Below are 26419 nucleotides of genomic sequence, written 5' to 3'. Positions count from 1 at the left end.
TCATAAAAAGTGATGGATGAAGTTTGGGATACCCAGTTGATTGTGTTCGACAAATCTTTCAGTGTCAAGAAGTATTATGGTGTTCCTGGCGTCATGTCCAACATTGTGTTGTTTTGACATGGGGCACATATGGTGAGTCCTGTGGCATAGCTAGATAGTAAAGTATAATAACCTGGAAGGACTAAAACCACACCTTTTTCAAGGATTTGAAGGAAACATGAGTTTAGTTCCTTCCATCAGGCAAACACAAGAATTATGGGCCTGGTAAACCTTCTCTTCATGAACAAACTTCACTATCTGTATCAATCATAATCTAAAATTCTGCAGGATTTCATTTTATAGCAGAAATAAAAGAAAGACAAAGAGATCCAGCATAAAGATCTTTGGTGTGCAAAACCATTGTATACCAGCATCAATATGTACCAGAGTAAGCAATATTCCATGGGCCCAGAGCACTCAATAGCCAGGTACATGTATGCAAGTTTAGGTATCCTTGAGGTCATTTGATGGGCATAAAGAATTTTCCTTGATAGCCACCACCAAACCAATAGAAAAAAAGGGTTAGAGAACATGTTAGTAGAAAATTTCCTAAATACCAAGCTAGATCTCTTTCAAAAGGATGGATAAAAGTTTTCAGAAAATATTCAGGGAAAGAAAGGCAATGCAATGAATTAAATCATGTGAGAATGCATTCAGTCTTAAATACAAATAGGGGAGCATCTGGACCATACGGCAAGTCTTAGTTAAGAACTATCTAAAAACGGTCCAACACCAGCAATCAATCATAACGTAAATTAGTCATGTGTTGATGGTCGTAGGTCGTCAAGTACCCAAAAACCCAGGTATGTTGAGGTGGAAACATTCGGTACACTATGGTTTGGTGGGCATAATCACAACTCTAATCTAGAGAACTAGGTACCTGTGTTAAGAACACGCTCATGCAGGATAAAAAAGATGTTCAATAGCTAGAAAGGAAAGACTCAGCTGCACACTAGTCAAGCCAACAAAACTTCTGACCAAATAACTAATGTAGAGAGAGCAATTCTGCACAAGCAAAGAAAAAATCCAAAGAATGTGAATTTTAGATGTGCAATCCCCTTTCTTCATAGTTCTGAAAATAAATATTAAGTTAAAAAAATAGTTAGATACAAGATACATGAATGTGCTTAGAGTAGCACAACTTGGGGATTTCTCATGCAAAAACAAAAGGTGCAAGATTATGATTTTATGTACTTGGGGAAAAAGAAACCATTTCCTGCCATCCACATTCTGAAGTTGACAACAGTTGAAATTAGTATTTGCTGCCGTATAGACATACCATGTATGTCAATGTGCCCAACTTGCCCGTCGTTCATTTATGTGTGATCAATTCAAGCCAATTTCTTCCAGAAGAAACAGAGCTCCATGCTAAATTGGAAACTTTTCTTCTCATCACATCAAACAGTATCAGTCTGACATGTCATCTCCACTAAAATGTTCCAAGTCCAGTTCACGTGATGTTCTGCGCCTTTTCTCCTGGTTATCTTCAATTGGAGATCTTCCGCGCTTTGAGTTAGAAATGCCGCTCTTAGCTTTGGCATAACTCTGCATATTTAAAAGAAAAAGTCAACAGGATAAGGATTAAGTTAAATACCATCCAACAATAGAAGGAAATTAACTTTTCTTTAAGTATGAAGACAGACTGGAAAATTGTATCTATATATCAAAAAACAAGTGTTTCGCTTGAAGCATGTGCATGTGTGTGCACGTGACCAAGAAGGAAGCTGCACAAAAAATGATTGCTTCCATATGAACCTCCAGAAAGGACTCTGGAAAAACGTCCCTCACAAAGACTAAAGCCTGATATTAGTAGATTCAGGAGCGACCAATGGCCAAATGATCCCACAAATATAAGAATGAAATGGCTGAGAGCAATGTCAATATAATGTAAAATGAAAATAAATAAGCAAAGTTTTAGCTGAAGAAATCTTTGTAGTTAAAACAAGAAACCTCAAAAACAACATAAAATGCACGTTAACAACATAAGCAGGAGCTGAATAATCTGATCACAGAAAAATCATTCCACTGACCGAGCCAAACCAAAATATATCAAGTAAATTTTGATTGCCCTCCCACAGATAGGAACCCAGTTCTGCTCTTTCCCAAAATGGATTCATAGCAACGTCCACAATATGTGGCATATTTAAAAGTATCAACTAAACGTAGATTCAGGCAGCATTTTTTGTGGGAGAAAATAAAAGCTTGTACACATAAAAACCTAAAGCGTTGTTGGAAGCAGATGACATTTGAGAAATTAAAAGTAAATCACACATTTGACATGCTACAAAGACAAATGTTGAAAGAAACAATTATTGACAGAGACCGAAATGGAGAACATTCCATATCTATCATTCACAAATGTTTTTATTGGGTCCACCCTATAATGACAACAATGGTATGTAGATGGTCAGACCCAAAGATCAAATTAACATCAAAAGCGAAGGAAGAAATCAAAACTTCCTACAACACATATGATAAGCCTTCGAATCTGAAACAGGAAATGAATCTCTAACAATATGAGCAGGCTGAAATTAGTACCTGATCGGAAGAAATTCCTCCATGCTCGTTCTGGTCCTCAATAAAAACAGCTGAGCTTCTCCGCACTGACACTCTTGAAGGTACAGGATAATGGGTATCAGCCTCATCAGCAGACCTTCCCTCCTTTGCCTTCTTTTTCTGTAATACAAGCTTTGTTGGAAGAGGCTGCATTACATCAAACAAATCACAAGTCATTGCAGATCATTCACCAATCCACTAAAAGCATACTTCTAAAGCCAGTTGATACCAAGTATCTGCCTGCTTCTTCATCAAAATGAACAAGGTATGTGGTGGGACCTTCAGCATCATCACCCCTGACCTATGAAAGACAAGGAAAAGGCATGCACCTAGAAATGGTTAATCTAGAATCAAAATGTGCCAAGAATTTTTATTTTTTATCGAATAATTCAAAGGGACAATGCAAAAAGCGACACACACACACACATGTTGAGACTTATGTAATATAGGTGTTTTACTAGTCTTGTACTACCCCTTGTTATTAAACATTCTTTTGTACATTACCTTATTGTTAAGGGGTAATTTAGTCTTATATTTCTTTTGTTTCCTTTTTAGTTTGTAGCATTGAGAGAGTCGACTCTTATATAAAAGAAGGGACTCGTTTTCTCAAGTTAATGAAACTCCTTCAAGACTTCTCGTCTCATCTCTCTTGTGTGCTTCTTCTCTAAGTTTGATATGGTATCAGAGCCATAATCAAGAAGAGAGAGCTGTGTGAGGGTGCATTTAGGAGGAAGGAAGCTTTGTTCCGGTTCTGCTACAGTACTGTCTTGGTTTGTGCCTACAAAGTGATGTCCATACGATTTTGGGGATTTCATCAGTTTGAAATATGCATTTGCTAGAGCATGATTTTAGAAGCCATACAAACCAAAAATCATAGAGATCGGTCGAGATTTGGAATTTTTGTGATTTTTTTTTGTATTTTCTAGATTTGGGGGTGAACAATATCCAGATTTGTTATATCGGCTTATTCTGATTATATCAGTGGAAGTTTAGTGCCTTAAATGTTTGGGTTCAAGTTGTTTTTGGGGTACGGAGTTATTGATATCAGTTTGGGTGCATATTTTGTGGTTTTCATTGAGTTTTGACGTCATTTTGGGTGGTTTCCTTCTAGCGGTAACTTGTTATACGCTAGAAATCGAGTTTTGGGCTGTGGGTGTTCTGATTTTGCTGCATATAGTGTCGTGCTTGTGTTAGTTCAAGAATTGTGCTACTTGACCCTGCTGTGTGGTGACTCTTGGATGCTTTGTTTGCCGATTACTTGGTGATTTCGTTTTGGCTGTGGTGTTTCATATTGAGGCTCGTGTGGGGTGCTTCTTCTTCTTGTATACAAGACATCAGACTCGGTTTTGCTGTAGTTTGTTTGTGCAGGGACTTTATATTGTAGTTGGGGTTGTGTGATACATGGAGAATGAGGGGATTTAGATTGTCCCAATGAAGATGGATAGGACAAATTATGTGTATTGGGCTGATTTTATGACAGTTGTAATAGTAGGGGAAAAGCTTGGAGGGTACTTGGATGGCTCAAAGGTGAAACCCAAGACCTCTGGTGCTAATTTTGACAAAGCAATAGAGGAATGGGTTGTGAATAATGCAAGGGTCAAGGTTTGGGTTCTAGGTTCAATAGAACAAAGAATAACTATGAATATCTTCAAGTTTCAGAAGGCTAAAGAAGCTTTGTCGTACCTCAGACAAGTCTACAAGCAAGAGAATTGAGCAAAGCACTATCAGCTCACTCAACAATTGAGTATGCGCCAAGAAAATAAGTCACTTAAGAATTTTATTCAAAGAATTTGGGATGCCCTTGCACTTATGGAGGGACAAACAAAATGTAAAAAAGTTCAAGGTGTGAGATGTGTACTTCATGTCAAACTGGTTTGGAGCTTCATGACCAACATATAGCAAACTAATAGTGTTATTGAGTTTCTTATGGCGCTCAAATTAGAGTTGATGGAACAAGGAATGTCACATCATTCTCACTTACCCTCTGTCACCAAGGTTTCAGCCATTGTCATTGATATCGCCAATATTTTGAAAATATCACTATATTATCAAAAATTTTAAGTTTGCCGATAATATCGTGAATATATCATGATATTTTCAAAATATCGGCAAATAAAAAATAACGCAATATTTTTTGAGTTTTTTTCTAAGTTTGCATTTCCTATTTTTTGTTTTTTTTTTATATTTTAAAACCTTTAAAATGTGTTTCTTTATATTTTTGAAAAAAATAATACAAAACTTATTATTTTCTTAGGTGTTTTGTTGTTATTTATATTTTTTAAACTCCTGACATTTTCTCAAGATTTATCAACTTTGAAAAACACTCTGAGAAATACTCTCATCGAGAAATTACCCTTAACGATACAGTTGACTATGGTCTTAGCAGAGTTGTTTGCAGAAGAGACCAAAATAAAGTCTCTTGGAAGCTATTCATCTGATGACAATGTCATGGCAATTTCTCGGCTACTGAGTGAAAGAAGAGCTAGGAGAAGACATGATTTAAATTTTGGAGAGAGAGGTGACCTGAGCTCTATTCAACGTCACTATTGTAAGAATTTTGGTCATATAAAAAATTATTGTCCAATTCTCAAGAAAAAAAAAGGTGAAGTCTATGCAACATTAAGAGATGGCTATTGTAATAGTAGTAATAAGAAGAAGAAGAAAATACTTTTATATGTTAATCTCGTATTTTTTAGTAGTAATTTGAGATTTTTTATTTCTTATTGGTTGTTACTTTTATATGTTAATCTTATATTTTTTAGTACTAATTTGAGATTTTCTATTTCTTATTGGTTGTTACTTCATCAATAAAGCATTTCTTTATTTAGGCTTACGCTTTACGCCTTGAGGGTTTATTTTACTTTTTATATGTTAATCTCATATTTTTTAGTACTTATTTGAGAGTTTTTATTGGTTATTGGTTGTTGCTTTATAGGACATTATATTTTTCAAATATATAATTAGTTTTTCAGTTATGTAATCAGTTTCTTAGTTACTTTCATATATTAATCTCATATTTTTTTAGTGCTAATTTGAGATTTTCTATTTCTTATTGGTTGTTACTTCATCAATAAAGCATTTCTTTCTTTATTTGTATTTTTAGATATTTTTTATAATTTTTTTAAGTTTTCAAAAAAAAATGGAGGCTTACACTTTATGCCTCGAGGCTTATGCCTTGCCTCAGTTTTTGGTGGAGCGCCTCGCTATGCCTCAACACTTTTCACAACATTGGCATTCAGTTTATTGGTCTATGAGCTAGAAGAGCTTCAAAATTGTTAGGTGGTGGTCAGCTACAATTGTTGGGAAAGGTGCAACAACAAATGCAACAACAGATTCAGTAATTGCAACTTCTCTGCTACCCCCGTTTCTTCCTCTAGTATTGTTTTATCAAGTATCTCAGGTTGATCCTATGGTTGATTAATAGACTTGGAGGCTTTGTGTCATATGAGATCCCATGAGCCTATTCTAAACAAATGTCAGCCTTGCGCATTTTCTGCACTGCCGATGGTTCTTCTATATCTGTTCCCAAAAATAGGTTCCACTACTTTTGATTTTTATCCCAATAGTAAAATTAATTTTTCTCAAGTTCATCTCTTGCTATGAATCTTATTTTTGTTGGTCAAACTGTCAAATTACCAAGTTTAATGGTAATGTTACCTTCTTTACTTTTAGCATTGTGGTGCAAGATCAATTGTCAAGAAAATTGTGATTAGCCATAAAAGATAAGACTTATACTACCTGGATTGGACTGATATGAGCCAGCAGGAGAAGTCTGGGATCATATTGGGAGCTTGTCATAGACGAGTGTTTTATGACACCAGAGACTAGGCCATATTTTCGCTCTAGGTTGCAAAAGTTGGTGTCTTCAAGAAGTTTTGTTAAGCCTAAATTAGTTGTGTCAATTCATATTAAAGACTGTGAGAGTTGTAGGTTGGCAAAGGGTCATGCCTTGATATTTAGGTCTAGTGATAGGGAATCAGAAAATCCATTTGATCTCATGCATTCTGATGTATGGTGTCCTTCGCCTATTTTGTTAAAGGAGGATTATAGATGATTGTACAAGATTTACTTGGTTAGATTTTATGAAAAATAGAAGTGAACTTAAAATCTTTAAGAGATTTTGTGTTATTATTGAGAATCAAAATCAGTTTGAAACTAAGATTAAGACACTTCAAACTGACTCTGGTGGTGAATATATCAGTTGTTTGTTTGAAAAGTTCCTACAGCCTGCAGGAGAAAGGTGTAGTTCATTAAAGATCATGCCCCTACACTCCTGAGAAAAATGAAGTGGTTGAAAGAAAGAATAGATATATCCTAAAAACAACAAGAGCTCTTCTTTTGGGGGATGAAGTGCCCAAAGTATTTTGGGCAGATACAGTTCAACTGAGTATTTATCAGATAAATCGTATGCCCTCAAGTGTGCTTAAGGGCATATCTCCCTTTCAAAAATTGTATAGACAAACTCAAAATTATGATTTGATGAGAGTATTTCGATGCATATTTTTGTTTTATTACCTGATAGATATAGAGATAAGTTATCGGTTAAAACTATTAAGTGTTGTTTTTTTAGTTTTGCTAATGGTCAAAAGGTCTGTTGGAAAGAGGATTCGGGTATCCCAACACGTCTTTCATGAGGATATGTTAAATTTCAGCCATCATGGAGAAAAGACAAGAAATGAATTTGACTTGTCTTTCTTAGTTCATTTTGGTGAAAAGAAAGGTGTGAACAAAATGATGGAGATTTAAAGGGAGCAAGTTCATACTAGAGATAGTCATTTTGGACAAACGTACTAAAGAGAACATGAAAATGTGGTTGAAATCCCTTTCTTAGATCAAGTGGGGATAGAGCTAGATAGAAGAGAAGAAGCCAATTCTAACCACATTCCTTCGTCAACTGAATCCGACCACCAAAATGTAGAGTCTTTATCTGAGTTATCATCTTTCTTTCCCAATCCTCCTCAAGTACGTAGAAGCTCTAGAACTTCGATTCTTCCTTCTCGTTTTGTATTCTATGAGTCTTTCTCCTCTCAACATCGTGCATTTTTAGCATTAATCCATTCTTATGTTGAGTCTGAGTCTTATGTAGAGGTAGCAGAAAAAGAGGAGTGGAAAAGAGGTATGGCTGAAGAAATAAGTGCAATTGAGAGGATGCAGGCATGGGAATTGATAGAACCTCTACCAGAAAATAATTATTGCTGGGAGTAAGTGGGTTTATAAGATAAAGACCAAGGAAAATGGGTCAGTTGAGAGATATAAAACAAGATTAGTAGCTAAGGGCTACCGTGAGTGGTTTGGAATTGATTTTGTTGAAACATTCGCTCTTGTAGCTCATATGACAACTATTCATACATTACTTGTTGTGGTTGCAGTACAACAATGAAATCTATGACAATTAGATGTTAAGAATGCCTTCTTGAATGGAGACCTTAAAAAGGAAGTGCATATGAAACTGCCACAAGGATATTCAGATCCAGAAGGTAAGGTTTATAACCGTTGAGAATAGGTGGTTTTAAGTTTAAGTCTTTTTATATTAGAGGCTATTTGAAATTTTGTTTTCATAATGGGCTTAGATGTAATTATTCTTTTTAGCCTCTCTCTATTTAACACAAAGAGAAGCCCTAATAATTGAAGTTAACGAGTTTTGTATTGTGCAGCCGATTCTCTCTCTCTCTCTCTCTCTCTCTCTCTCTCTCTCTCTCTCTCTCTCTCTCTCTCTACACAGGTGGTTGTGCATCGCAGCTTCCTTCTACATGGTATCAGAGCCCTCGATCTCGGGAGTGTAATCAACAGGAATTGATCTTCACCAACGAAAAAAAACACTTAAAATCAGGTTTGTTGTTGTTTGTTGTGGAAGATCTGATAACAGATATGGGATGTTACCCAGATCTGTCGTCAGATCTAAGGCGCAGATGTGGAGTCGTAACCCTTGAGCTCCTCAGTTTGGAGTTTTTTTTTCCTCTGTCGTGATCCCCTGCCATGATTTCCTGGATTTCCTGCCGTGATCTTTTGTTGCCGAGTTCTGTTCCTGTCGTGACGTGATTTTTTTGTTGTTGCCGAGTTGTGTTCTTGGTATCAATCCCCTGCCGTGATTTCCTGAATTTCCTGCCGTGATCTTTTGTTGCCGAGTTTTGTTCCTGCCGTGACGTGATTTTTTGTTTGTTGCCGAGTTGTGTTCCTGCTGTTTGGGAGCAGCTGAAATTTTATTTCATGTACTGATTGCGTGTGATCAAGGTTCATTTAATGTATTGTTGTGTGTGATCGAGACATGATTGATTTGTTTAACTGTGCCCTGAAGACTTATTGGCTGTCGTGCCTTATATGTTTGGAGAGCAGCAGGTGTCGTGATTATTTTTTTTTCGCCTGCATATTATCGTTGGTCATGATGTGTTTGGGCGCAGCAATGGTCGTGATTCCTGGACTTTAGTTGGTTGGTTTATTTCAGAATATGGATTTCAGCGGTCGTGATTCCCTGCTGTGTCGAGTTTTTTTTCTTTCGTGCTTTGAAAGAAGCATGTTAGTTTAAGTTATCCTTCTGTCGTGAAAACAGCAGGCGTGATTCCCTGCTGTGTTGGAAAATTCTTCTTGAGCACTTGTTGTTCAAGTGAGGTAATCTTTTTTTTAAATTGAATTACATCTTCAGTATGGCTGAAACTTCAAAATGTGATTCTAAAATGGAACATATTGGGGAGTATAAGGCTTTTGCCAACCCCTTCTCGTACGGCTCTTCCGTAAGGTTTGAATGAAACCAACTATGCCAGGTGGTCCAAAACTTTTATAATGTCGGTATCTGGACATCGTCGAAAACATATTTTGTTGGAATACGAACCCACTGAAAAATTGGGAAAATATGTTACTTGAGATGAAGATAATGACATCGTTATGTCATGGATCATGAATAGTGTCGAACCCCATATTGCAGATGGATTGATCTACTATAATACAGCCAAACTGATGTGGGACAATCTTCGTGATACATACTCACAAGAAACTAATGTGAGTCGTATCCTGCAAGTCGAATAGGAGATATATAATTTGCAGCAGGGAGATCAGACCTTGGCCCAGTACTATGCCTCTGTCAAAGCTGCGTTTGAAAGACTTAATGCTCACAGGCCTCTTTGTTGCTCGAAGCAAAAGGATCATCAAGAACAAACCATGGTTGCTCACTTTCTTATAGGTCTCTCTTCAGAATTTTCTGTTGAAAAAGTTCAAATGTTGACTGGATCAGATGTTCCTACTCTTGTTGATGCATATATAATCGTCTCAGTAGACTTGCGATCTCTCTTCCACAATCTCAGCCTGTGACTCAGTCATCTGCTCTTGTTGTCTCATTTGGTTATGGGCGTGGAAATATTCAGAATATCAGAGGACGAGGTCGTGGACGTGGTATGGGAGGCAAAGGAAAGCTTCAATGTATATTCTGTGGAAAATATGGACATTTAGAAGATCGTTGTTGGGATAAGCATGGTCGGCCAACCTCTTCTTCATCAAAGTCATATGCTCCTAAAGCAAATGTTACTATTGTCGATGCAACAAATGTACAGGATAATATCTCTGCAAGTGACTGTAGTATCACCCCCAATCGTGCTGAATATGATGAGTTGATAGCTCTTCGTCCTTTGAGTTCCACACCTCCTGTAGCTAGTGTTGCCTATTCAACCGGCAATCATCTTCATCCGACTGACAGTAAGTGGATTATTGACTCTGGTGCATCCCGACATTTGTGTGGAAACTCACTTGTTTTTTCAGATATAAAGGATATTAATGCTCATCGAGGAGTCTCATTAGTCGATGGGAGTTCCTCCCCGGTTGTTGGTTAGGAAAATATTTCTATATCCTCCTCATTACAATTGCAAAATGTTCTTCATGCTCCAAACTTTCTTCAAAGTTTACTCTCTGTTAGTTGTCTTATAAGAGAACAAAACTGTAGAGTAATATTTGATCTGATGGGTTGTCATTTTCAAGATTTGCTGACGGGAAGAAGATTGGTGGAGGCTATGAAGAAAATGGAGTTTACTACCTACATCCAATGGGTAATGTTCATGCTGCAGTGGAACACTCATTCAGTCTTGTTCAGTGGCATCGTCGTCTTGGTCATCCTTCATTGTCAAAGCTCTGTTCGGTCTTTCCTCAAATTCCTTTCACCACATCATTTCAGTGTGAAGCATGTCAGTTGAGAAAGCATCATCGAAGTTCATTCCCTTCGAGTCAGAGTCAGTCCAGTAATAAAGTTTTTGAACTTCTTCATGCAGATGTATGGGGTCCTAGTAAGATTCCTACTAGGACTCAGTGTCGTTACTATCTTGTTATTGTTGATGATTTCTCTAAGTTGTCATGGGTGTTTTTAATAAAAGAACGATCTGAAGTTCCAAGTATTATCAAATCTTTAATTCTTGAAATAAAAACTCAGTTTGAATCTATTGTCAAGATTGTTCGCACTGATAATGGTCTCGAGTTTAAATCAAAAGGTCTATTACAATTTTACCAAGATCATGGCATCCAACCCCAAACTTCCTGTGCCTATTCATCTCAATAAAATGGGTTGGTTGAGCGAAAACATCGGCACCTGCTTGATGTTGCCAGGACCATTATGATTCATTCCAATGTTCCTGTGTTATACTGGGGTGATGCGATTACCACTGCTTGCTATCTGATCAACTGCATGTCTTCGTCTTCTGTGGGTGATCAAATTCCATTACATATCTTAAAACCTAATGCCCCACTCTTTTCTTTCTCACCAAAAATATTTGGATGTGTTTGTTTTGTACACAAACTTGGCCCTGAGCGTGATAAATTAGTTGCTCAAACTACAAAATGCATATTTATAGGTTATCCCAAAAATCAAAAGGGATATCGATGTTATGATCCTATTTCTCGCCAAGAGTATGTCAACGCGGATGTATCTTTCTTGGAATCCACTCCATATTACTCCAGTACCGGTTCCCCGCTGCAGGTTGATCCAACTGAGTCTTTTCCATTACCTATACCTCCTTTTCCTTTGGAATTTGTGCCCTCATTACCGAACCAAACTTCATCCTCTTCCAGATTTAATAATCCTCCATTGGTATATGTGCGTAGAGCTCGACCTCTGCAAGAGCCTTCATCTTCTTCTTCTCCTGAGGTAAGTTCTACTGACAATAGTGATCTTCATGATGATGATAACAAGCCTATTGCTCTACGAAAGGGGACACGACAATGTACTTTATATCCCATATCTCATTTTTTCTCCGATGCCAGAATTGGAAATTAGATGAAGTCTTTTATTTCAGCCTTATCTGCTGAAACTATTCCTCTGAACTATCAACAGGCAGAGCTTGATAATCGCATACATGGGATCTAGTTGATTCCCCAACAGATGCTGACATTGTTGGATGTAAATGGGTATATACAATAAAGTACAAATCTGATGGTTCTATTGAAAGGTATAAGGCCAGATTAGTAGTGAAAGGCTATACTCAGACATATGGTATTGACTTCTTTGAAACCTTTTCTCCTGTTGCACAGATGGGTACCATTCGTCTTGTTCTCTCAGTTGCTGTTCAGCATGGTTGGAGCGTGTGCCAATTAGATGTGAAAAATGCATTTCTATATGGGGATCTATCTGAGACCGTTTACATGCAACAACCTCCAAGTTTCGAGGTTGAGGGGGAGTGTCAGAAGGTGTGTAGATTGAGAAAGGAAATTTATGGCTTGAAACAGAGTCCTCATGCATGGTTTCAAAAGTTGTTTGAAGTGATGTCATGCTTTGGCTTTAATAGGTCAGCAGCGGCAGATCATACTCTATTTATCAAGAAAACTAACTCAAGCATAGTTGTTATGGTGGTATATGTGGATGACATCATCCTTACAGGAGACAATGTGAAAGATATTGAAAACACAAAGGCTCATCTTCAAAAGCACTTTGTTACAAAAGACCTTGGTTCACTTAGATATTTCCTGGGTATAGAAGTTGCTAGGAGCCGTGAAGGAATGGTTTTGTCTCAACGAAAGTATGTTCTTGACTTATTAAAGGAAACGGGAATGTTGGGAGGAAGGATCAAAACCAGTTCATAGCAAAAGTTATCGCTCCCTAGTAGGGAAGCTATTATATGTAACTGTGACCAGGCCGAATATTGCTTTAGCAGTAAGCAAAGTTAGTCAGTTTATGGATAAATCAACTTAGGTACACTGGAATGCAGCCATAATGATTCTCAGATATCTAAAATCTTCTCCTGCAAAGGGGTTATTGTTCAGGAAAGGTGGAACTCTGGAGATAGTGGCCCATTCTGATACTGACTATGCTGGATCTGTAGTAAATACAAAATCTACCACAGGATTCTGTGTGTTTTTGGGAGACAACTTGATTTCTTGGAGAAGTAAGAAACAAAATGTGGTTTCTAGGTCTTGTGCAGAATCAGAATATCGGGCTATGGCCCAAAGAACTGTTGAATTGATGTGGGTTCGTACTGTTCTTCATGATCTTCAGGTGAAGGTTTCCTCCCTCATGACCATGATGTGCGATAACAAAGCTGCAACATATATATCGAACAATCATGTATTTCATGAGAGAACAAAGCACATTGAGGTTGATTGCCACTATGTAAGAGATATGGTTCAAGCTGGTCATATCACTACCAAATATCTAAAGTCGGAAGACCAAGTTGCAGATATGTTCACAAAGCCTCTTGAGTAGACCAAATTTCTCAAAATGTTGTGACAAGCTGAGCATGATTGATATCTATGCTCCAGCTTGAGGGGGGGTGTTGAGAATAGGTGGTTTTAAGTTTAAGTCTTTTTATATTAGAGGCTATTTGAAATTTTGTTTTCATAATGGGCTTAGATGTAATTATTCTTTTTAGCCTCTCTCTATTTAACATAGAGAGAAGTCCTAATAATTAAGGTTAACGAGTTTTCTATTATGCAGCCGATTCTCTCTCTCTCTCTCTCTCTCTCTCTCTCTCTCTCTCTCTCTCTCTCTCTCTCTCCAGGTGGTTGTGCATCGCATCTTCCTTCTACAATAACCTTAGCAGAACGTTATATGGACTCAAACAAGCATCGCAAGCCTGGTTTGAGAAGTTTAGTTCAATAGTGAAATCACTTGGTTTTGAGCATAATCATTATGGCTATGCTTTGTTTGTGTTTTTTTTCGTGCCTGAGAAATGCATATTACTTCTTTATGAAGATGATATGATACTCACGGGAGATAACATGGAAAGAGTTAAGAAGACCAAGAAGAAGTTGGTCAGCATGTTTAAGATGAAAGACTTGGGGCGTTGGAAATATTTTCTTGAGCTAGAGATCGCATACACACCAAGGGGATTGTACTTGTCTCAACATAAGTATGCTACAAATTTGGTGGTAAAGGCAAGACTGGTAGATGACTCAAAAAGAGTCAATTCTCCCATTGAAGCAAATTTAAAGATGAGAGTCTCATATGGTGTTGAGTTAGAAGATCTTGTAGTATAGAGACAATTAGTTGGAAGTCTCATATACTTGACCATATCCAAGCCGGATATTACCTATGCAGTCCATGTAGTCAGTCAATTTATGAGTGCGCCCAAGACAGTTCACTTAGTCGCAGTACTCGGGATCATCAAGTATGTAAGAAACACAATGCACTATGGAATGTTCTTCTTATCCACATCTAACAAAGTGTTAAGAGCCTTTTGTGATGCTGATTTTGGAGGCTCTATTCGGGATAGGATCTTCACCACTGCCTTTTGTATTTTTCTTGAAAGCTCCCTGATTTCATGGAAAAGCAAGAACCAGATGGTTGTTTTATTCATAGAAGAAGCAAAATAAAGAGTTATGGCTCAAGTCACTATTGAGATTATTTAAATACGATGGTTATTGGATGAGTTCAGAATCTCCAGCGTAAACAAGACTCAGTTATATTGTGATAATATGAGTGCTATTCATATTGCAAAGAATCTGGAATTTCATAAGCAAACCAAACAAGTTTAAATAGATTGTCATTATAAAAGGAGGGCTTATAAAGATGGAGTTATTGCTTTAGAGTATATGAACTCAAAGAATCAGATTATATATGTCTTTACAAAAAGATTTTCTCATTTGCATTTCAATTTTTCCTTTCCAAACTTTTGTTACATCATTCCAAGTTTAAAAGGGAGTGTTGAGACTTATCTAATATAGGTGTTTTACCCAAAGTTGTTTGTATCGTGTTGTATCATACGATATGGTACGATATGTATCATTGCTTTTGGGTTTAATATACGCTACACATTTGTATTGTAATACGAGTGTGTATCGTACCCATATTGGGTGTATCGCACGATGCACCCATGTATCAACCTGTATTGTACGATACGGGTCTGGCACACTTAAAAAGACCCAAAAGTCTATTTTTTCAATTTGGGTTTAAGAGGCCGCTTGAGGGCCGAGTTCTCCATATGTCTAGAGGTTATTAGAAGAGAACCCATGCACCCTAGGTTTCGTGAGATCTATTTGGGGTCGATTTGTACACAAGGGAGAGAGGTTTTGTAATTTTCTCAAGTAAAAATGCAATTTCACCCATTTTTCACTCAAGGAAGTGGGTTAAGGTAAAAAAATCCTTGTTTTTTGCTTGTTATTGAGTGTTTTGGCCCTTTTGGGGGGAATATGGCATCGAAAGATCCAACATGGCAATGGTGCACTCAAGCAACGAGTGGAAACCGATTAAAAATCAAATGCAACTATTTCCAAAATAGTTTTTCGGGTAGTATCACTCGGTTGAAGCATCATTTAACTGGGACCAGTGTTATCAGAAATGTGCCTTGAGGCGCAAAAGACATGCCTCGCCTTGAGGTGTGGCCTTTTGGGCCTCAAGGCGCAAGCCTGAGGCGCAAAAAAAAATTTTTTTTTTACAACAAGATTTCTGAGACATAATCAACAAATTTTTTGTAGATTAATCTCATATATTTTTCAGTTATTTCAATTATGTAATAAGTTTATTAGTATATTACTATATTTTAAATTTTGTTGGTTAATCTCGTATATTTTTCAGTTATTTCAGTCATGTAATTAGTTTCTTAATATATTTTAACTTTTGTTGGTTAATCTCATGTTTTTCAGTTATGTGATCAGTTTTTTAGTTAATTTTATATGTTAATCTCATATTTTTTAGAATAATCTCATATATTTTAACTTTTGTAGGTTAATCTCATATATTTTCAGTTATTTCAGTTATGTAATCAGTTTCTTAGTATATTTTAACTTTTATAGGTTAATCTCATATATTTTTCAGTTATGTAATCAGTTTTTAGTTACCTTTATAAGTTAATCTCACATTTTTTAGAATAATCTCATATATTTTAACTTTTGTAGGTTAATCTTATATATTTTTCAGTTATTTCAGTTATGTAATCATTTTCTTAGTATATTTTAACTTTTTTTTGTTAATCTCATATATTTTCCAGTTATGTAATCAGTTTTTAGTTACTTTTATATGTTAATCTCATATTTTTTAACTTTTGCTGGTTAATCTCATATATTTTCCAGTTATGTAATCGGTTTCTTAGTATATTTTATCTTTTGTTGGTTAATCTCATATATTTTTCAGTTATGTAATCAGTTTTTAGTTACTCTTATATGTTAATCTCACATTTTTTAGAATAATCTCATATATTTTAACTTTTGTAGGTTAGTCTCATATATTTTCTAGTTACTTCAGTTATGTAATCAGTTTCTTAGTAAATTTTAACTTTTTTTGTTAATCTCGTATATTTTCCAGTTATGTAATCAGTTTTTAGTTACTTTTATATGTTAATCTCACATTTTTTAGAATAATCTCATATATTTTAACTTTTGTAGGTTAATCTCATATATTTTTCAGTTATTTCAATTATGTAATCAGTTTCTTAGTAAATTTTAACTTTTTCGGTTAATCTCATATATTTTTCAGTTATATAATCAGTTTTTAGTTACTTTTATATGTTAATCTCATATTTTTTAGTACTTATTTGAGATTTTCTATTTCTTATTGGTTGGTATTTCATCAATAAAGCATTTCTTTATTTATTTATATTTTTAGATATGTTTTTATAATTTTTTTAAATTTTTCTAAAAAAATTAAGGCTTACGCTTTACGGCTCGAGGCTTACACCTCGCCTCGGTTTTTGGTGGAGCGCCTCGCTATGCCTCAACGCTTTTCACAACACTGACTGGGACACATCATAATGTGCATGCCTGGGAAAATGTCGGATGCCATAAAATGGCAATGCCAGCAATTACTTGATATGAGAGGAAAAATACAAGGATAGATGAATATGGCAGAAATGGGGTATGCAGAGTCTTGAGAGGTTATGTATTACAAAGATTAGCTCCCTACTGATTCTACAGCCCATAGCATAGGATCAGAAGTAGGAAGTTCGAAAGCGAAGAGAAAATGTGTGGTTGATGCTAGTAGTAGTATCACGGTTGCTGCCGTGGGCACAAAAAGAAGAGGAGAAAGGAGGAGGGAGTTCTTCGAGAGGAGGACCAAGAGGTAGAGCTAGATGCTCTATTAGGAGCTTTTTCCCTCCTATGACTACCCCTGGGGCATAGTCCGACATTTATACTCCTATGACTCCTCAGCATTTAGTCGAGCAAGCGGATGTCACAGTTGAGAGATGGTTCTATGATGTTTGCATTTCTTTCAATGAGGCAAATTCTTTTCATTTTCAAGTCATGGCAAATGTCATGACCAGTATCAAGCCTAGATATAAAATACCCTCATATCATGCTTTGAGAGGAAAAGTTTTAGATGCTAATGTGAAAGAAGTGAAGGTGTATTGTGATGAGATGAGGCAGTAACGAAGAGAAACCAAGTGTAGCATCATGGTAAATGGGTGGACAGATAGCAAGTCAAGGACCTAGATAAATTTTCTTGTCTATTTCTCCACAGAAACCATGTTTTTTAAATCAATTGATTTGTTTGATACGCCCAAGACAACAGATGTAATGTTGAGGATTTTTTGTCAGGTTGTAGAAGAGGTTCAACCTCAAAACATTATACAGTTCATTATTGATAATGCAACAAATTATAGGACAACAGATAAAGAATTAGCAAAAAGAATTGGGTCATTATTTTGGACCCCGTGTGTTGCCTATTGCATAGACCTCGTGCTTGAAGACATCAGCAGCATAGATGAGGTACATCAGACAATTGAATGTTGCCAAGAAATTACTAAATTTATTTACAATCATGCATAGATTCTTAGTCTAATAAGAAAGTATATTGGTGACGCTGAGTTGATTTGTAGTGCAGTTACTAGATTTACTACAAATTTTTTGACAATGCAAATTCTAGTAAAGAATAGAGTTGTACTAAAATAATGTTTTCATCAAATGAGTGGAATGCATATCCCTATGCACAAAAAAGAAAGCTCACAGAAATTGTAGATATTGTATTCAGAAGTGAATTCTGAGATTCATGCATCAAGTTATTGAAAATAACTATACCTTTGGTGAAGGTGCTTTGATTGGTTGACAGTGAAAACAGACTAACTATGGGTTATCTCTGTGAAGCCATGGATAAGGTAAAAGAGGTCATTAGAAATAGTTTGAAGGAGAAAAAAATTTGTACATACCTATATAGAACATCATTGATCATAGGTAGACTGGGCAACTTCATCAACCTCTTCATGTTGCAGCATATTATTTAAATTCTGCATTTAGATACTCCCTTATGTTTAAAATGGATAAAAAAGTCAACAACGGACTATTGGATGGCATCTAAAGGTTGAACCTTGATTATAACATTCAAGAGGAAATGAAAACTTATGATAATGCATTATATGATATAAGGAGACTTGCAGTAGTGTGAAACCGTGTCACGATGCGTCCAAGTAACTTATTTTGTCTATTTCAATTTTAGTTTCAATTTGTTAATTTGTTATTTAGTTATGATGTTTTATATAATTGTATATGTTATTGTCTTATTGATTTCAAATTTTCTTGTTTTTTTCAGACATGTAGTGGGGCTAGGTTTGAAAGTGATGTTCCAAATTTAAGAGCTTTTGTCATTCGCATTTTTAGTCAAACATGTAGTGCAAGTGGATGCGAGAGAAACTGGAGTGTCTTTGAGCAAATCCATACCAAAAGAAGAAATAGATTGAATATCAAAAGGCTCAATGACCTCGTCTACATTCGCTATAACTTACGACTGAGGCAGAGGTATATAAAATTATAAAGTTTATATCATTTTTATTCAAAACCCAACTAATTTTAATTTTTTTATATCACCTTTTTAGGCAAATTGAAAAGTTATCAGCAAGGAAGCACAAAGAGAAATTTGATCCCATCAGTTTGAAACATTTTGATGAATTGAATGCATCCATTGAAGAAGAAGCATGGACTCTTTTGAATGAAGAGGACATTTAGTGGACTAACATGGAAGGAGCATAAGAGGTAGATGATGAAGACCCTATGTATCTTGGAGATGATCTAGATGTCGAAGGAGGAGGAGGAGAAGATATTAATGATGAAGATGATTATGATTATTGATGTATCACTTTTTATTAAAAAACTTGTTCTTGTGAGATATTTTTGTTTATGTAATATGAAAGTATGAGTCTTGTGGTATGTTCTTAATTGCAAGATATGTAATATTAGTTGATATTTGATGATGTCTTATGTGGCTCATAGAGACATAAATATTTCATATGTGATTTTATGGTTGTATTATGTGAAATTCATCATTATTTCATGTGATATGATTTTTTTAGAATTTCTACTAAATTTTTCCGAGTTTTTTGGATTTTTTAAGTTTTTATTAAAAATTTATGATACGTTTACAATACGATGTTACTATTGGGCCGACCGATACAGATACGCTACTTATAACCTTGGTTTTACCAATCTTGTACTACCCTTGTTATTAAACATTCTTTTATACATTACCTTATTGTTAAGGGGTAGTTTAGTCTTATATTTCTTTTTAGATTATAGCATTGAGAGAGTCGTCTCTTATATAAAAGAAGGGACTCATTTTCTCAAGTTAATGAAACTTTTTCAAGACTTCTCATCTCATCTCTCTTGTGTGCTTCTTTTCTAAGTTTGATAGCACACACACATGCCCACCCACCTACATGCACTCATGCCCCCCCCCCCCCCACACACACACACAATAGTAAATAAGGTGCCAAGATTTAATACATACATCCCAATGGTACTCTCTCACCCAGGAGTATGTCATGTCTTCATTTTCATCAAACATGTCCTTTGAAAGCTGCCATAAAAGTGGAATGACCAAGTATCCATCAGCAACATTAATTTGAATACTAGTTGAGAAGTAAAACACAAATCAAATGTAATGCAACATTAAGAGCACAATGAATCATGTTTTCATCTACATCACCACCCATAGTTGGAGAAATAAACAAAATATACCTCTTCAGGAGCAGGAACCAAATATGCCAAGAACTTCTCTGGTTTAGATGAGTCTGAGCCAGTGATTACAAAACTCTTCATGACAGCCTGAGAAAGTGATGAAGAACATGACTAAGACGAGATATCAAAAATGAGGTAAAACATAGCAAGAATGCTTAAATAAAACAGCAGTAACAATGGAAACAACTTGGGAAAAGTAATACTGGATTTAATACTATAGTTACAAGTTTATCAAAAAGGAGAAGAATTAGCAAGCAGGATATTAAATAAACACAGCAAGTTGTCACCTTTGATTCAAGATCATCACAAATATCTCGATCTAACTTGCTGTAAATTTCTGACTCAGCTGTAGGATCGCTATCAAAGGCCACGGTAACAAAGCGGTCTTCGTACCTGGAGATCAGAACCATTGCCATCAATTGGAAAACAATGATACTGGACCAACATGTTAACTCAAGTGAATTACTGAGCATTTTTTTACCTTTGTAAAGAATCCTCAATTTTTTTCTCAAGCATCAACCATATCCTACAACCTCAGAAATAATTCACGTCTTTACTCTATTTCTAGGAGTATGTGAGTGCAGGTATTCATCTAAAGAATAAATCTGCATTCTGAGGTGAACGCTTCATGTTTGTTTTTGGCGCAAATTTCCTGGTTAATATTTCCAACAATCACAGTGACAAGCTTGATACCATATCCACTAGATGAATTTCCTTGGTTTCACCTTTACTTGGAAAACAGTAAATTCTATGACACCAAAATAAATAAAAGAAAAAAGTACATGTCCCAAAAGCCAACACTTAAAATGAACCAAAGAATATGGAAATGAAATTTAGTAACCTCATGTTTAGTTGTTTAGTTGTACCATTCAATGATGTATCATACCGTATTCTACGATACGGTACAATACATATCGTTACTATGAGAAATAATGATATGATACACTTGTATCGTGATACGCATATGTATCGTACCTGTATTGTATGTATCGTACGATACAACCCTGTATCGTACCGTATCGTGCGTACAATACACCTTCAGCGCACTTTAAAAAGAGCAAAATCATAAATTTCTTTTAGAGATTTAAAGTCCTCGTGAGGGCCGACTCCCCCATTTGTGTAGAGGCCATTAGAGGGGTATCCACGCACCCTAGGAGTCATGAGAGTGATTTGAAGGCTGATTTGTGCGCAAGGGAGAGGGCTTTTGCAATTTGCTCTAGTAAGAATGCATTTTCACTATTTTTCTACTTAAGTGGATTACGGTAAAAAAAAAACTATTATGAATAAAATTACAAAACTATTCTCTAAAAACATTTCAACTAAGGGGGGGTTGTCCCCTTGCAACCCCACGCCAACTTATCGCGAAGTTGGATCTAGGAAAATTAAGGATTTATATCAGGATAGAAATCAAGCTCCATACTCCAACAAAGATGGCATCAAATGATCTGGCATGGCAATGTGGCACTCAAGTAATGAGTGGAAACCGATTCAAAATCGAGTGCAACTATTGCCATAATATTTTTATTTATGTGATATGAAAGTACAAGTCTTGTGGAATGTTCTTAATTACAAGATATTTAATATTTTGCATTGTTCTTATAAGATAGTTGATGTCTGATGACGTCTTATGTAGCTCATAGAGATATAAATGCTTCATATGTGATTTTATGGTTGTATTTTGTGCAATTAATCATTGTTTCATGTGTTATGATTTTTATATAATTTTTTATAATTTATGGTACTTTTTTATGATTTTTTGTGATTTTTTTAGAAATTTTGAAAAAAAAATATTAAAAAATTAAGATTCTTTATTATACAATGTGTATCTTATTTTGTGCCCGACTGATACGGGTAACAATACGATACTTACAACCTTGGTATCATTTACTATGTCACATCCTTCCCCCATGTCATATATCAGGGCTCCACCTCCCAAGATTGCAAGTCTCTATTCAAGGAAACCAGAGTAGAAAATGTAGTTCTAATTGCCTTATCTCTATGAACCACCCCAGGTGACCTTTGTATATCAAGGTAAGTGAATATTCTTATGTATCTGCATTTCTCTTCTCCCATGCCTATGACATATCATTCTTGTTATACTTTCCCATTATCTATTCTCGTACAAACCACTAGAGAGGTCACCTTATATTTGTTGACCAAGGAGAAGGAAAGCATTGAAGGTGTCACGGACATAGAAGTAAAGGGCCCCCGATGATGCCTCGGTCAATTACAAACGCCGAAAGCAGGTCTTTTAAGCGCTCAGGCAAACTCTCAACACATGCACAGGAGCAAAAGCAAAAGTGCGTGCATTCACAAACACAGAGAGTAAAGAGGCAAGGGTGCATAAACTTTCTTTATAGCATGCGAAAGTAAAGTACATAGAGAAAGAGATAGAGAGGGGGAGAGGGGCTCGTTACCGAAGTATACGGGAGGCTTAGGCTAAAGGCCATTTATATGGCACACATACATCAGATACAAAAAGTGAAAACATGGCGGTTCGGAAGGCGCTCCCCTGCCTAAGTTGGTGCCATCCTCGAAGCCAATCGTTCATGGTAGTCCTCCACAAGTTGACGATGTTAAAACATGTGGGTATTTTTTTCACAGATGGCTTCACTTTCTTACTTCTTGACTTCGCCGATATAGTTGTTGAAGTGGTTGAGGATAACTTTCGGTTCTCTGTCTAGGATACTGACTGTTGATAGTGTGTGTTATGTGATGGGAGCACGTTGAGGCATGCTCTGTTGTGAATCTCCTTCATCTTCATGTAATGGCTTCAGGTGGGATACATGGAAGACTGGTTGCACTTGGAAATTTGATGGTAAGTCCAGCCTATATGTCAAGTTTCCAACGCGATTGTAATAATGAAGGGGTCATCATACTTGTGAATGACACCTCGGTGGTGACCCCGAAAGATACTTGTACAATTGGGGAAGAGCTTCGCCAACATCTTATTTCCAACACAAAATTTTGTTGGTCGACGCTTCTCATCCGCCCATTTCTTCATGTACTTGGTCACCTTGTTCAGATACGCCTTTGTCAATTTTGTTTGATCCTGTCAATTTCTGACAAGCTGGTATGCATAAGGGGCTTTGCCACATCCTCACACGGCAAGGGAGTGCAGAGTCTGTAGATGTACTATTGCAACTTCGAATGGACTACGGTCGGATGACTCGCTCTTTTGAAGGTTGTAGCAGAATTAGGTGGCATCAAGTAAATCAACCCAATCTCTTTGATTGGCACTAACAAAGTGTCGAACATATTCCTCCAGCATGTCGTTGATCCTCTCAGTTTGTCCATCGGTTTGGGGATGAAAACTTGTGCTAAAATGCAAGTCCATCACCATCAAGCAAAATACTACTCGCCAAAATTTTCTCATGAAGCGGGCGTCTCAATCGCTGAAGATGATCTCGGGTATTCCCCAATACTTAATCATGTTTCGCACGAACAACTTTACGGTATCAGCAACTGAGCAGGTGGCAGGAGCAGATACGAAGATAGCATACTTTGAAAACCTGTCTACAACCAAATAAATTGAACTACAACCTTGAGCTTTTGGTAAACTGACATGAAGTCCATGGAGATACACTCCCACGAACAACTCGGCACTGGTAGTAGCTCCTATAATCTTATAGATCTTTGGTTGACGGGTTTGTCCTGCTGACAGATCTAGCAGGTCTGCACGTAAGCGTCCACATCGTTAAGCATTTGTGGCCAATAGAACGCACGTTCCAACAATGCCAAAGTCCTCTGCTATCCTGGGTAACCCGCCCAGATGGATCATGGCACTCATGAATTGAGCGCCTTCGTAGAGTATCCTGCCACGCGATGTACAAACGATCTCCCGTGAAGTGGAAAAAATCGTTATCCAACCAAGATCTCTGTCTTTCCTTCCTTTACCAGCATGATCAATTGTTGGTTGTTGGATTATTCCTCAAAGCTTCCCGAACTTGCTCGAGAAGATCATTCGTCTGTTGGTTAACGTTGTCATCTCAAGCAAGCAATGCTTCAAGTTCCAGCTTCCGACTCAAGGCGTCTGCAACAACATTGGTCCTGTCGAGCTTGTACTTAAGGACCATATCAAATTCCACCAAAAAATCTTGCCAATGGGCTTGTCTTGAACTCAGCTTATGTTTAAAAGTAGCTTATCTCAACGTTCTCAGTGCGCACAACGAATTGTGACCCCAAAAAATAGTGCCTCCATGTGTGAAAACAATGCACGACTGCTAACATTTCATGCTCGTGCACAGTGTATCGTCGTTCGGCGTCATTCAGCTTGCGGTTCTAAAATGCAATGGGATATCCTTCCTACTAACATCCCTCCAATCGCAAAGTCAAACGCATCAATCTGCACTTCAAATGGTTGTTAGCAAACTGGTAACCTTAGCACAAGTTTTTCTATCAGGGTGCGCTTAAGCTTCTCAAAAGCTTCTTGGCATGTGTCTGTCTTTCTTTAGCAAATCAATAAGCAAGGCGGTAACCTGCTAATATCATTTGATGAATCGCCGATAGTAGTTGGTAAATCCCAAGAAAGAGCGTAATTCAGGAACCTTAGCAGGCGGCTCTCACTCTTGAATGGCCTCAACCTTCTTGTGGTCCATTTTCAATCTGCCTCCTCCTACAACATGGCCAAGAAAGTGAACTTCCACCCTAACCAAATAGGCACTTTTCCCGTTGGACATACAGCTCGTGATCCTTTAGAGTTTGAAACACAATCTGAAGGTGTTGAATATGCTCCTCCATAAAGGAGGTGTACACCACTATGTCATCCAAGTAAACCATGACAAACTTATCAAGGTGTGGGTAGAAAATCTTGTTCATCAAAGTTGAGAAGATTGCAGAAGTGTTCAAGTTGAATGGCATAACAAGAAATTTGAACGCCCAATAACACATCACAAAAAGTCGTTTTAGCTTCATCTACTTTAGCAACTCTTACTTGCCCATAACACGAACTCATGTCCAACTTAGAGAAAACATAAGCCTTTCTGAGCTTATCAAACAAGTCTGTGATCAAAGAAAGCGGATACTTGTTCTTTACTGTCAATTTATTCAATGCTTTGTAGTCAATGCACATATGCTTCGACTCATCATGCTTTGCCTAAAATAGCACGGGTGCTCTAAAGGGAGCTTTGAACAGTTGGATAATTCTTGCTTCGAGCATGGCATCCAGTTGTTTGCACAGTTTCTGCAGCTCAAGAATTGCCACTTAGTATGGAGTCATTGCAGGTGGTCGTGCATCCAACACTAACTCGATCTGATGGTCTACCTCGGGTCTCGGAGGTAGCTTCTTCGACAGTTCAACAGACATAACATCATTGAACTCCTTTAATACGAGCACTAGGGCCCATGGGACATCAACGACTTCTCTCGCTTCTTCTGTTGCTCGGATCGTGAAAAGAAAAGTCTCATCACCACTTTTCATACCTCTCTTCAGTTGGAACGCAAACATAGCGCTCATGAGGCTTCTCTGTAGGCAGTGTGGCTATCATGTAGGGCTGATTTTCACCCTCAAAGCTAACAATATTCAGATGAGGCATCAATATTGCCTTGTTACTTCTCAAAAATTTCATCCCAATGATGACTTTGAAATCATCCATCGGTGCTAATGAAAATTGTTAAAATAGAGCATGCATATGGATCTGGATCCAGATCCATACGCACGATGTTGTTGACATGTGTTTCACATTAATACGCACAATGTTGTTAACGTGCGTGTATTTTTATTCTCATTAATGGCATTTATGTAATATAGTCTCAATGTAAATTACTTTATATATGTGACGAATAGGGCTCGGTGGCTGTGTTCTGCCGCCCCAGCCATTCTGCATCTCTCTTTGTCTCTCCCTCTTCTCTATTTTTTGTTTATATGCAGCTTGCAATGCGGTAAAGGCCCCTCACCAAAACTCATATGGTATCAGAGCTTAGATCCAAGTAAGTTCCATTAATCCAAGCTTTTGATCTCCCGCTCTCTACTCTTCTTCTTCTTCTATTGTTCTTCTCCCTCTCATACTCCCCTATTTATTCCTCATCTTGTTTTAGCCTTGTTGGATCGTTAGATCTGCTATAGTTTGATCCAGATCCATTATTTTACTAATCAGATTTGACCTGAACCGTATTCTATCAGGTTCAGACCTGATATTTTGAAACAAATATCTTCCTGACTACCCAGTTTTTGGATTTGATCTGCATCAAGTGTTACCAACATCAGATCTAAACCTTTACATCAAGATACTTTCTTGATCTTGATTCTCATACCCAATCCAAATTTGTGTGCCCATTTCTTTACCTTCCTTTCTAATATTGTCTTCTTAGTTCTGCTTTATTCACGTTTTGCAGACTTTATCTGTCCGGGATAAGAAATAATGTGTTACACTATTTCATGTTATATTTGTCTACAAATTGTTAGTTGATTGATTGATGTACGTATGAATTGATATCGATATTCCTTCTCCTCTGGTTATATCAGATATGGGTTTCCTCCAAA

At 36.8% G+C, this 26419-nt stretch overlaps 1 protein-coding gene across 2 annotated transcripts in view; it reads right to left on the bottom strand.

Moving 5' to 3' along the window:
• Positions 1-26419, bottom strand: part of LOC149817754 (protein PAF1 homolog) — a 78149-nt gene that overhangs the window by 10529 nt on the left and 41201 nt on the right. The window contains exons 7-12 of one of the 2 annotated variants that reach the window (XR_016426980.1): positions 20226-20331; positions 19939-20025; positions 19709-19777; positions 2825-2896; positions 2578-2742; positions 1319-1584 (exon numbers count right to left, since the gene is read on the bottom strand). Coding sequence is in view for 1 of the 2 variants with exons in the window: in XM_089984038.1 (XP_089840164.1) it covers positions 1447-1584; positions 2578-2742; positions 2825-2896; positions 19709-19777; positions 19939-20025; positions 20226-20331 (637 nt within the window). In the remaining variant the exon portion in view is untranslated. Of the gene's footprint in view, positions 1-1064; positions 1585-2577; positions 2743-2824; positions 2897-19708; positions 19778-19938; positions 20026-20225; positions 20332-26419 lie in introns of those variants that run through there. The other variant, XM_089984038.1, reaches the window with a different exon arrangement.

The sequence above is a fragment of the Nuphar pumila genome, chromosome 13, assembly GCF_984573655.1.
Source record: "Nuphar pumila chromosome 13, dmNupPumi1.hap1.1, whole genome shotgun sequence".
NCBI classification, from domain to species: domain Eukaryota; kingdom Viridiplantae; phylum Streptophyta; class Magnoliopsida; order Nymphaeales; family Nymphaeaceae; genus Nuphar; species Nuphar pumila.
This window is presented reverse-complemented; position numbering and strand designations above follow the sequence as displayed.